The 14,046-nt window shown below is 35.3% G+C and overlaps 1 protein-coding gene across 4 annotated transcripts in view; it reads left to right on the top strand.

Moving 5' to 3' along the window:
• Positions 1 to 277: 277 nt before the first annotated feature.
• The window catches only part of GABRG2 (gamma-aminobutyric acid type A receptor subunit gamma2), a 131,512-nt gene continuing 117,743 nt past the window's right edge, over positions 278 to 14,046 (top strand). For all 4 annotated transcript variants that reach the window (XM_088838349.1, XM_088838350.1, XM_055429613.1 and 1 more), the window contains exon 1: positions 278 to 384. In XM_088838349.1, coding sequence (XP_088694475.1) covers positions 278 to 384 — 107 coding nt within the window. The remainder of the gene's footprint in view (positions 385 to 14,046) is intronic.

Raw genomic sequence — 14,046 nt, 5'->3', positions numbered from 1 at the left:
CCTCCCCCTGCCTCAATTATATTATTCCCCTAGACTTGAAAGCTGCTCCCTGAGCTGATGCTTTGATGCTATCTGCAAGCGTTTGTGCTGATGTTATTTCTGCCCCCTGAATATTAATTCCCGAAGCTGGTAGCAATACAGCTCCCCAGTGACAGACCTACTAGAGGCAGGTGGGGGGAGCCACCATCAGATCATAAGCATAATAATAATACAAAGGGGAGGGATTCTTCTGCAACCTAGAGGCTAGAGGCAGGGAGGGAAAAAAAAAAAAAAAACGATGAGTTTGACAAATATATGGAGCACAGGAAGCTCAGTCTACTCGACTCCTGTATTTTCACAGAAAATGACGGTGTGGATTCTGCTCCTGCTATCGCTCTTCCCGGGGTAAGATATGCCCTTTTCGGCGTCGTTTTGTTTCAGAGAGGTGGGGGAAGGGGTGGGGATCAAGGAACTAGGGAGACCACCCAGATTTAAAAGACTTTTCTGGGATTTGGGGCTTTGTTATTTAAGAGAATGTGAATGTGTGGGGCAGGAAAAGGAGGGAGAAAAAAGGAAGGTCACTTTCGTTTATTTATTTAATGGGTTTTATTTATTTCTTTTAGAATGGAAAAGCTAACGTCATAAAGACTTTGCGTTTGTAGAGTAGCATTTTGATAGTACTGCAATCTGATGTCTAGGTGGGCTGTGCTGATACATGCTGGCATTTGAGGCCATGTTGGAGGCATTTGGGTGGGGGTCTGGAAGAGAAAACTACAAATGGGGTCCTGGCATACACCCGGCAGATGTGTTTGTGTCTGTGTGTTGGGGGATGGGTTATGCTTCTGTGACCAAAGTATCTCTTGTTTCTGCACCTGAGCATTCTTAAGATCAGTGAGCCAGGTTTTCTATCCAGCCCCATTGACCTGGCAGCAGACTCCCTGGTGGGGTAACATGGTTCAGCACCAGGGACAGCAGTCCTGTCAGGGCCAAAGGAAAAGAAGCTTGTCTAATCCCATAAGAAAACTTTATATTTACACAGTACATTGTCATAGTAAAGACAGAATGCCGATGGAGCAAAGGAGCACTAATGGTGTCTGGGGACCCTGCTTTGATTATCCTTTCCCCCTCACTGAGATAGGAGGGGCACTGTTGGGCATGGGGTGGAGAATGTAGTTAATGCATGGAGGGATATAGGTCTGGAAAAGAGTTGGCTTTGCTGCAGTGTTGAAAAATATGCTGAGCCAGGTAAATATGATGCCAGATTGGGAAGTTAGGCATTAATGTCTTAGAACCTTATTGCACTAAATGGAAAAGATGGGAAAGGATTGTGTTGTGAAGTGTTTTTCACCTAATTTTTTTTTAACTTCATTGCACCAAAGATATCAAGGAAATATCCCTTCACATATAGTTCATCATTTATCCACCTACAAAAACAACCCCCCTGACCCAGCACATGCCATCAGGATTTCCAGCCAGATCCAAAGGCAGGTTAGAGGTCTATTGTACTTATAATAGTTGCACTCTTCTTTACTGTCACTTTGAGACAAAACTCTAAAAATACCACCCCTAACCCTTACTCAAAAAAAGAAAAGAAGAAAAACTAGCTATAGAAGAAACCAAGCCATTGCCTAAGGTTTTCCTGGGCCTTAACACTGTTATGTAGTAGTTGTAATAAAGGGAGATAGAAGAGATGAAGGTTAAAATATATTTTTTTTAATTTTATTGAAAAGCTAACTTTGCTGGTCCTGCATTCTCTAGAGTAGATAATGAGAGGAAAAGGTTTCAGTAAAAAGGAGATCCAAGCAAAAGAAGAAGTGAAAGTCTCTCTTTGGAGTTTCCAAGTAGACAGAGGGGCCTGCTTAATCTACCAGTACTTTTCATACCTTCCTCCATTACTATAAAAATTGAATGCATTTTCTTTAAGAGTGTCAGATTAAGTAGCTTTCTCAGAAGAGGGCCTTTTACTGAAAATAGTTTATGTGTTATGCATTTCAGTTTCTTACTGGAAAAACAATGTTTTTAATTAAAAATTACACACATTTTACTACTTAATGTAGTATGTAACCTTTAATTTGTTTCAGAAATTGGGGAATTTATAGTTACTTGTTGATAGAAAAACATCATTCTCATGTTCCTACCATTTATGAAACCTGTGGATTAAAATACACTTTCCTTCCCACACACTTATATTCATTTTAGTAAGCAACTTTATATAGATGAGTACATTTTCATGTATTTTATCTCCAAGGGACTTATTTTAAACAAAAACATGCAGTTTTATTATTATTTGTAAGAGTATCAAATTTAAGATGTCTTCTTATAGCAAGAGTCCTTACCTTTTCTTTTTAAATATGATATAAAAACTAATACTTAGGGATACATTTTAATTTTTAATTCTTAGCATAGTAACTAGATGAACTTTTTAAGTAGCTCTAAATAATGGGAGTTATGTGTCATGGAGACTCTTCAATAGCATTTTCACATTTTCTCAGTCATTAGACAGATAATGGAGTCATTGTAGTTTGGTGCAGAGAATGTGATCAGAGTTTCAGTTTGTTGCAATCCCATAAAAAGAAAAAAAAAAGCCATTTGAATGGCTAAACAGAACTGGATGAAAATAGTAGCTTTGATCTCTGAAGCTGATCCTGAAGAAGGACAGCAAGTGACTAGAAAAATGTGAGTTTCTAGGAGAAATTCAAAAAAGGGTTTTTGGGTAAACAATGGTAGTAGAATCAGAAAGTTGAAGGAATATTAAAAAAAATTTAATGACTTTTTATTTACATAACTTCAAAGAATAAATTTCCCTCATTAAAAATGACTAAATTAATCAGATTGTGTCTCTACAAAAGTAAAACAAGGGGGAATATGAATCATTGGCATGAGGATGTTTATAGCTAATATCTCTTATGTGGGGGATAGTTAATTTCTGAAGCCCAAAACTATCTAAACTGTCACATATCTTTTATACAATGCTATCATATGAACATCTGGGAAACTTTCTAAACTTGTATGATTCTTGAACCAAACAAGCTTGTTGTTTCCTATCTTTCCAAATTTTCCACTTGGCCTTATTAGAAAAGAAAAATCAAAATCACTTCCTCAGCATATTTACTTGCTTACTTATAGATATAACATTTCAAGTAGTGTCTACCCTGAGACAAACATCTATCTGTAAAAATATAAAAAAAAAGAGAAATATTTATCACTCAGTATTTCCCAGGATCCAGCTGCCTACTACCTTCTAGACAAGACATCTGGATGGTAGACAGAAATTTAAAAATCAGCTTTTAATTTAGTTACATAAATGCATCTGATATCTTAGACTCAGTTTAGAATAATCTCCTCAAGATAATTGAATTACAAACTATTTAGCCATAGAGGCCTCTGTTCTACACATTTTACAATTTGCATCATATCAACGGATTTCTCTTCAAACTGGAAGAATGTAAGACTGAGTTTAGAGATTTTATCTTTATTGTAAATATTATTTTGCTAGGACCATGACTAGAATAACTTCCTAGTAATTCCAAGACAGACTTTCCACAATTTAAGTATAAATAGGCTTTACCAGGGCTTCCCTGATAGTTCAGTTGGTAAAGAATCCACCTGCAATGCAGGAGACCCTGGTTTAATCCCTGGGTTGGAAAGATCCCCTGGAAAAGGGAAAGGCTTATTATTTTTAACGAACAGCAGATACAGGTGTGAAGCTTAAAACTGAGTGGAAGTTACCTTTTCTAAGAGGCATTCAAATAACAGAAATCTCCATTTTTATGAGTATCTCCATCCCTGTACCAGAAAGAAGAGTTTGGCTAAATATCTAGAAACTTACCAATGGTGAAGGCAGAGACTTGAATCTGCCTAACAACCATCCCCTTGTTGACAATGCTTTACTCAATAACTGCCCTTAACTGGCTCCCCCTGCTCACAACATCTTCTTTTGTCTTAGACACTGTATGTAAGGATGTAGCTTGGGCCATTTGAAGGACTTAGCTTTCCTGTGTATCTCCTATGTATACAGAAAGTATACATGTTATTACATTTCTGTTTGCTTTTTTTTTCTCTTGTGAATCTTAATGCAATGATGTCTCAACCAAAAATCTACAATTGTAGAAGGAAAATTATTTTCCTCCTCTACATGACTGTCCAAAGTACTTCTGCTAAAATCTCAGACCTTGGAAGACTGGGAAAAACTTTATAGTTAGTGCATTTCAGGAACTGTTTGACCATAACAGGTGTCCAAACAATTTAACTGCTTAAAGATACAGGATTTCAGTTGTGATGGGCACATTTCTTATTCAGGCAATTACAAAAGAAAGAATTCATCCTCCTGCTACTGGTTATAAGAAATCCATGTGGGTTATAAAAGACTTATATGACTTCTTCAAAGTCAGAAGCCAAATAGTTACAATGTAACATCAATTTCAGATTTTCCAATCTACTTGTGTCATGTGTATAGATACACTGAACCAGATTTTACATATAAATATTAATATATAATATAGATTTTAATGAACATATACAAAGTTATGCAATCTATTTCAATGTATAAAATAATTTATTTTGTATCATGTATATATATATATACACACACACACACATACACACAAAATTTTACTAATGTTTGTTAAATATTTTTTGTCAACCACATATGACTTGGAAACCAAGATTATAGAGACATTATACTTGCTTAAAAGCAACAGATAATTAGAAGTAACAAAATAATGATTAAGTATGTATGTGGATAGAAATAGAGATTTATAACGATAAATGTGTACATTTATATACACTTCACACCATCCTGGGGTTCGTTCCTGTGTCGCTTGGTGGGTGTTTTCCAGGAGCCAGGGTGTGGCTCTCACTCCAGTTAATAGCACTAATTTCCCCCACCCTCCTCCCCGCCCCAGCACTGCTAGTAGCAGTGAGTTGATGTGAGTTCCACGCAGGACCTGCCAACAGCATTGATACAGCTGGAGCTTTCTCCTTTCTGTGGCTGCCAGCACTCACCACTTACTTATCATCTCATCACTTTGCCCCAGACCCCTTCTCCCGAAGCAGGATCTCAGAAGGCCTGTCACCTCCCTGCCTTGTCTCTTGGGCCATAGCCACTCTGACCTTGATGTGTCCTTTACTAAATATGACTTTTCTGGATAAATAAAAGGTGATTTGGCATGTTCTCTCAAAAATTATTTTAGAATTATATGTTCATACATGATTACAACTAAGGTTACATTTTATATCTGTCACTATTTTCCGAATTTTGTTTTCTGTTTTGTTTTTTTCTTCTGATTTTTTTCATCAGGTTCATTAGCTCAGTACTGCTTACTTATAAGTGTAGTTAACTGATCAACTTTAATTTTTATAATTATCTGATTCTACCATCATACAATAGAAGCTAGTATGGATATATATAGTATTAGCCCACTAAATAACCTTTAAGATTGAATTTACCTAGTAGTGTGACTTGAGGTCCTCAGTCTGCATCATTCACTCCATTTTTAAATTTATCTTGCACTTTTGATTGAAAGCTGTAAAAGATATGCTTAGAAATAATCCAGTATTCAGTTATTTTATTAGTTTAATAACATATTAAATGATATTATTTAATACCTGGGAAAAATGTTTAGAAAGTGTATTTTCTTAATGGTTGTGTATAACTATAGTTTAATTTGCAATTCAGTCATTACCCAGAAAGTTAACCACTCCTTGTCATCCCATTTTCAAAAAAACTTTGTCTTCTATTGAGAAAATTTATAGGATGACTTGTTGAATGTTGTCACATAGTTTTCCTACAAAAATTCTATATTGAGGCAACCATACTGAATATGAAAGTAGAAAAAAATGTTGCTGCTTCAATATCTGGATATCTTTATCTTCAGTGTGTAGATATTTAAAGTTAGTAGTTTTAATCACCTCAATCACACAAGCAACAGCTTGATGAATTTCTTTGGTATGTGAAAACTTAAAGCGCTTTTTTCATTTATAGAGGAAAACAATTTACACTTTCCAGATACTGGGGCTTTTTTTCCTGAGAATGTTGGCGTGCACACTTTTTCTCCTTCTATAGCTTTGTAAATTAGATGAGGAAAATAATATTTTACTTTTCTGACTTTTAAAAACAAGATATAGAGCAGTTCTGAAAATAGTCCAACTCTTCCTGAATTTTGGTGGTGGAGTAGGGGTTAAGATTTCCCCAGTCATATATTTCTAGTGCAATACACCACACCATTCACCTACAGTCTTCCTTTTTCTCTGTAAAAATAAGAAAAATACGTGGATTGTTTTGAGATGTAAAAGACTTCTCCAGTTTGCTTTACTGGGAAGGTTATTTGTTATTCATTTCTTCTTTATTCTAGAGAATATGTATCTTTTAAAAGGAAATTTAAAAAAACACTTTTATACATTAGTGATTTAGGGTAAAAATAAAATTTAACTCCAAATCACATTAATCCCTACAGTATAAAATAAGAGGGCAAATATGGTAATAATTCTATATTATTATGAAATTGTTATGTTACTCTCAAGATAAAGTGCTATGTAAATGCTAAATAAGTAGTCCTGATATTACATTCTCTACTCATTTATAAAGAAAATCATATGAATACCAAATAGCATAATAGTGGAGAAAACAAAAGATGCTTTTTAAACCAAGGTCCTTTGTAATAATTGAAACCCTGCCATGAACACAAGTATCGTAGTAGAACCAAAGTCTATGTAGTGAGACAGATAAATAACAAGTTCTATAATTTATTTAGGCACATTTAAATTAAATGGCCAAAACAAACTGAGTATAACTTGTCAATATAACCTTGGTAGAAAGAAATAAATGACTTATTTGTGTCCTTTTGTGAGATTAACAGTCCCTTTTTATAAGTTGCTTTTGAAAACACATTTGAAATACAATAAGTAAAGGAAAAACTCTAGACATAAACTATAGAAGTGACTAGTATTTCAGCTAGTTCTATGCTAGCTGGGTATATAACTATGGGGTAGCAAAAGCTATTCTGTCCTCATGGAGTTTGCAGTCTCATGGGGTGGCAGGCAATGATCAAAGTTTTACTAAGTTTTAACTTAGATAAATACTACACAGCAAAATCATATGGTGCTATGAGAGGCTATGACAGTTTTCTAACTGGTGAAAGCATAGGACAGAGAAATTAAGTTAGATCCACAAACTAGCTAAAACTGATCTACAATCATCTAATTTGTTGGTTTTAATATTTCAACATCCTTTTCTTTGTTATAATAGTTAATTGCTTTTTTTTTTTAACCTCAGTTGAGGTTTTTTTCACTTGAAAATGAGTAGTATTTTTTGGAAGAAAAGTGGTAAAAATTTTTTAATCTTATAAATACAATTTCTTTTTTTACTATTTAAAAGTTATGTAGTAGACTAGAACTATATTCAGTGCAGTCACTCAGTCGTGTCCGACTCTTTGTGAACCCATGAATCACAGCACGCCGGGATAATTAAATAATGTAACACATCATTTGTGACATTATTTTAACACAAACTAAATTTATCAATCAATGTCCAGTTGAAAGGCTTATGCTCTACTCACCCCCATCCAGTAAGTAAGTAGGTCTTCAAGTTACAGATGCATAAAAGTAGATTTATTATCCTACCACTGCCTCCAGCTGAGGCACCTTCCCTGATTCTTTGTCAATCCAATATAGTCAACTACATCAAAAGGGGAAAAACAAGACACACACACACTCAACCATCTTAAATATGAATACCTGTTGAGCATCAATTAATTTCAGAGTTGGTTACAATATGATAAAAAATACAGTGAGAGTTTTGAAGATTTTAAAATTATGTGCAATGTACTGTGTATGACCTTTAAAAATATGTACAGAAGGAGACTGTGAGGCATGCAGGATTTCAGTTTTCAGGCCAGGACTTGAACTTGGGCCATGGCAGTGAAAGCCTAGAATCCTAACTACTAGGCCCGGGGAACTCTCTCAGTTACTTTTCAATAATAATAAACTATAATCTTTCAGCAAGAGAATAGGTGCTAGGAATTATGTTAATAAATTATCAATTTTTAAAATCTTTTTTACCTATTCTAGTATCTCCTCCCTTCATCTTAGTCTTAGAATAAGCAAGTATTTATTTAGTTTCTTTAAATAATCATCATTCTAAAAGCCTGGTGTCCTGTACTTATGCATGTACACACAAATCTGCAACTTTGGATAATGCCTTTTTTAATCTTATGAAATATATATTATATAAGAGAAATTGAGTAAATATATATTCTTCTTAAATAATTCCAAATGGAAGAATAAGGCATTTTAAATTTGAGGTGGTGGTGGTTGATGGTGGTAATAATTTGAAATAGTAATCATATATTTCTTATTTTTAATGGAAAACTAATTTTCCATAGTAGTTCTTAGAAGGAAAATTTAAAGTGATGAGTTTTAAAGTCAGTAGCAATATCTTGATAATTCCAGGTAAAAATTATCATTTAACCAAATTATCTCCCTTTAACTTTGTTAATAAACACCTGCATTCTTTATTTTAAAATTAGTTCTTAATAATTTTCAGAAAAAAACTTCCAAATTTTAAAAAAGTGTACATTTGAAATTGATTATTCTTCATTAACTTCATCAACAAATATTTAATTACTTAAATTACTTAAACAATTATAAGCTTCATAAACACATTATTTCATTTGTTAAATTATAAGAAATTAGAAAAAGACTCTTTTAGCTTATTCTACATCAAGGTAATTTCTAATTTGTTTTTAATTTTTAGAACTTTAAAAAATTTTTATTTTATATTGGAGTATCATTTATTACCAATGCCACGTTAGTTTCAAGTGTGTAGCAAAATGATTCAGTTATACATATACAGGTGTCTATACTTTCTCAATTCCTTTTCCCATTTAGGCTATTACAGAATATTTAGCAGAGTTCCTTGTGCTATATAGTAGGTCCTTGTTGGTTATCTATTTTAAATACAGCAGTATGTACGTGTCAGTCCCAAACTCCCCATCTGTCACCTCCTCAACCTTTCCCACCCTGGTAACTGTAATTCATTTTCTATGTCTGTGAGTCTGTTTCTGGTGTGTAAATAAGTTTATTTGCATCAGATTCTGCATATAAGGGCTTCCCTGATAGCTCAGTTGGTAAAGAATTCACCTGCAGTGCAGGAGACCCCGGTTTAATTCCTGGGTTGGGATCCACTGGAGAAGGGATAGGCTACCCACTCTGGTATTTTTGTGCTTTCCTTGTGGCTTAGCTGGTAAAGAATCTGCCTGCAAGGTGGGAGACCTGGGTTTGATCCCTGGGTTGGGAAGATCCCCTGGAGAAGAGAAAGGTTACCCACTCCAGTATTCTGGCCTGGAGAATTCCAAGGACTATAGAGTCCATGGGGTCACAAAGAGTCGGACATGACTAAGTGACTTTCACTTTCACTTTCTTTCTGCATATAAGCAATTTCATATGATATTTATCTTTCTGTGTCTGTTACTTCACTTCATATGATAATCTCTAGGTTCATCCATGTTTCTGTAAATAGCATTATTTCATTCTTTGTAATATCTGAGTAATACTCAATTGTATATATGTCCCACATCATCTTTACCCATTCATCTGTCGATGAACATTTTGGTGCTTCCATGTCTTTGCTATTGTAAACAGTGCGGCAAGGAACACTGGGTGCATGCATCCTTTAAAACCAAGTTTTTCTCCATATACGTGTCCGGGAGTGGGATTGCTAGGTCATATGGTAGTTTTATTTTTAAGTTTTTAAGGAATCTCCATACTGTTTTCCATAGTGGCTGAACCAATTTACATTCCCATCAACAGTGTAGAATGGTTCCCTTTTCTCCACACCCTCCCCAGCATTTACTGTCAGACTTCTTGATGATGGCCATTCTGACTGGTGTGAAGTGGTACCTCATTATAGTTTTGATTTGCGTTTCTCTAGTAATTAGCAACATTGAGCATCTTTTCACATGCCTCTTGGCCATCTGTATGTCTTCTTTGGAGAAACGTCTATTTAGGTTTTCTGTCTATATTTTAATTGGATTGTTTGTTTATTTGATACTGAGCTGCATGAACTGTTTGTAAATTTTGGAGATTAATCCCTTGTCAGTTGCATCCTTTGCAAATATTTTCTCCCATTCCATGGGTTGTCTTTTTCTTTTGGTTAGGTTTCTTTTGCTATGCAAAAGCTTTTGAGTTTAATTAGGTCCCATTTGTTTTGTTTTTTCCTTCATTACTGTAGGAGATAGATCGAAAAAGATATTGCTGCAGTTTATGTCAGAATGTTTTGCCTATGTTTTCCTCTAAGAGTTTTATAGTGTCCAGCCTTACATTCAGGTCTTTAATCCATTTTGAGTTTATTTTTGTATATGGTATAATTTATAAACTAAATTATCTCATGGAAGTCCCTTAACCCTCTAACTACCATTTGTTTTATATCTGTAAGATATTTAATTGTTATCGATATATTGTGATAGGTGATGTTCACCCCTAATAATTGGGACAGTGGTAACAGAAATATAGTCATGTTTAGATGTTATTAATTTAAACAACTTTCATTGTATGCCTTCTATTATGAAATGATACTTAAAATATGGTTAAATTTCTCTGTTGCTGATTTATTGAACATGCTGGAATTATATAGCTATGGTCTAGAAATTATGTTTCTTTTTAAATATCAGCTGTTGAATCTACCCCTCCCCCCCCACACCACATCTGGACAATATATATCTAATGTCAAAATTTTCCATTCATTTTAGAGTTTGTAATCTCATTTCAGGTATTAAATTCATCTAGACTGATCCTTCAGTCTCTCACTCACTTGAATTTTTTTTATTTTTTATTTTTTCTGTTCTCTCATCAGGCTGACTTAAGATTTCTGCAGCCCACCTATTACATCATGTTCTAAAGGCTCCTCCTCTTTTTATTATGCTGCTTTTTGCTTTTTTCAAGATTAGGGTTGAGGTAGGAAGGACGGTTACATTTGCAGAGAGATCTTACTGTACTTTCTGGGTGAAAGATGCCTACATGCTGAGTCATTCTTTCTTTGGAGAGTTGGATGTGTTCCGTGAAGCTAACCCTCTTCCTCCTTCCTCCCCCTGGGAAACTTGAGAATTGCACTGTTCCCTGACATGGGTCATGTTGTAGGGACTTGATGTTTCATGACAGTCCTTCTCTCCACTCCAAAAATACATCCACTCTGACTTTCTACTAGCATTTTCTTACTAGAGTTGCATTCAGTTCAGTTCAGTTCAGTTCAGTTGCTCAGTCGTGTCCGACTGTCCGCAACCCCATGAATCACAGCACACCAGGCCTCCCTGTCCATCACTAACTCCCGGAGTTCACTCAAATTCATGTCCACAGAGTCGGTGATGCCATCCAGCCATCTCATTCTCTGTCGTCCCCTTCTTCTCCTGCCCACAATCCCTCCCAGCATCAGACTCTTTTCCAGTGAGTCAACTCATCACATGAGGTGGCCAAAGTATTGGAGTTTCAGCTTTACCATCAGTCCTTCCAATGAACACCCAGGACTGATCTCCTTTAGAATGGACTGGTGGGATCTCCTTGCAGTCCAAATGGTAAACATCTATGACTGAGTTTCTTGACTTTGTTTTTGACTTGCCTTGAGGGAGAGGTGGAACATACGTCACAGTGAGGGGGGAATATGAAACTGCTACAGCTCTTTCTGCACTTAGGCCAATAACCTTACTCCACAAGAACTGCTCTCTCATTGAATCTTTTAACTTCCATTATATGGTCCCAAACTGGGTGAAGGAAAAAGAATGCAGGACTGGTTTTCGGCTTTCTCTAGTAAGTTCTGCCTCTTCTTGGGAGTCCACCACATTTGTGTTAAATGAGAGTATAGCATTTCTCATTTTCTCTTGGTTCTATTATGATAACAACATTTTTTTCAGTATTTGAGAAAGTATATTTAGAATTATGTTCCCTGTTTGATTCATTTCTTCCTGATATCCACTATATTCACCCTCTTCACATCTTTGCTCAAATATTGCCTTCTCAATGCCTACACTGATCATTCAGTGCACTATTGCAAATGTCCCTCAATTCTATATTCACAACTCCAGTTCTCTTCTATGTTTCACCTTTCCTTAGTATTTACAGTTTTAAGTAATTAGAAAATTTTTGTGTTATTACACCTACTGATTTATAATTTTAAGTTTTTACTTTCTGTCTCACTCAGCTAGAATCCAGGATGGACGAGAACAGAGATGCTGTTTTGTCCTCTGCTATACTCCAGACTGTTAGAGAAGTGCCTTGCTTCTAATAAATGTTCAGTAATAACTGTTTCATGGGGTCGCAAAGAGTTAGACAGGACTATGGGACTGAACTGCAACTGGAAAAGTGAAAGTGAAGTCGTTCAATCATGTCCGACTCTTTGCAACCCCGTGGACTGTAGCCTACCAGGCTCCTCCATCCATGGGGTTCTCCAGGCAAGAATACTGGAGTGGGTTGCTATGTCCTTCTCCAGGGGATCTTCCCGACCCAGGGATCAAACACGGGTCTCCCTCATTGGAAGCAGATGCTTTAACCTCTGAGCCACCAGGGAACTGGAATTACTGTATAATAATAATAATGGCATCTCCCTTTCCCTGAAATTTATCTTCTTTTAAAAAAATCTTTTCATCTTTTCCATAGCACCTAAGTCCAGCATACATGACTGGTGACCAAAACAAAAAAGCAAGTCCTACAGTATAGTATAGTCCTAAAGAGCATAAGCAATGGACCTACACTTGACTAGTATTCATATTTCTGCCCTTGACATTCACTATTTGATGACCCTCAGTAAGTTTACCTGACGTCATTCATCCTTAATCTCTTTGTATAAAAACAAAGATAACAATTCCTCTTAAGCTTATTTTGAGTAGTAATTGACATAATACATTGAACTCGGCACATAGTAAGCATCTCTTATGTGTTGTTGTTAACTGTTTTTACTACGACAGGGTCATTATTTATTTCCTGGGATATCCCAAGGGGCACAAGTAGCCTCTCCACCCCTATTAAACTTTGAACTTGGGGAAAGTACAGGAGAGGGGTTTTTGGATAAAAATTCTGTAATTCTCTATTCCCCTGTCTTAATTTGTATAAGATGAAAAAATTGGATAAAGCTCCCTAAGTTTCTGGAAGGACTATATTGTTCATTCCTTTTAGATCAATATTATATATAATAAAATTTCTATTATGCATGGACTAGGTCCCAATAACAATGAAATATGTGCTGACACATGGGACTTCTTCCTGAAGATAGTTTCTTTAACTATATGCAAAGAAGAGAGAGTTGATATTTTTCTATTCAAGTTTTTGACTGACTCCTCATTTTTTTGTGTGTCCCTTATGGATCTGATAATAGGGTAAAATTCAGCTCCATCTGTCACCTAGGTTACTGCATCAGCCATCTAATGTACCTTTCTGATTCCAGTTTTGCTGCCTTCTGATTCATTCTCCATATAGCAGAGAAACTTTTTTCCTAACAATTATTTTCCTAAATTCAGATGTAATTTAGATTCAATAAACTGTTAAGAATTTAAGTGTAGAGTTAAAATTTTCTCAAATGTATGCACCAGGAAAACCACCACCCATGTGTGTATATCCACACATATATTAGTTTTCAATATAATGAACATAAAAAAGAATCAAGCTCTCAAACACTATGTTAAATGCAGAATGAAAATAATGCAAAGTAGACAAATTTCCTCCTTCTTGACTCCTGCCTTCTTGCTATAAATAGTTATTGCATTCGTAATACTTGTTTGACACTTTAATAGGGATTGGAGATTAAAACGGAAAAACAAACATCTTCTTAATCCTCTTAGACATTGCAATCTAGGAACAGGCAGATAGTAAATAAACAACTTTCAAATTGTGATAAATGTTACATAACTAAAAGAGATGGAAAAAGAGACAATCTATATTAGAAAACTCAGTAAAGTCCTATCTGAGTTACGGATAAGAAGTTGAGATTGTAAGGATGTTAAAAAAAATTTAGCCATGGAAAGATTGAAGAGAAGCCCTTTCTTATTATAGGTAACAGCAGGTTCAGGGGCCTTGAACAGAGGGAAA

This window comes from Moschus berezovskii, chromosome 8 (genome assembly GCF_049115385.1).
Source record: "Moschus berezovskii isolate FMDL1 chromosome 8, NW_MosBer_1.0, whole genome shotgun sequence".
NCBI classification, from domain to species: domain Eukaryota; kingdom Metazoa; phylum Chordata; class Mammalia; order Artiodactyla; family Moschidae; genus Moschus; species Moschus berezovskii.
The sequence above is the reverse complement of the archived record's forward strand: the minus strand, read 5'-3'. Positions and strand labels throughout refer to the sequence as shown.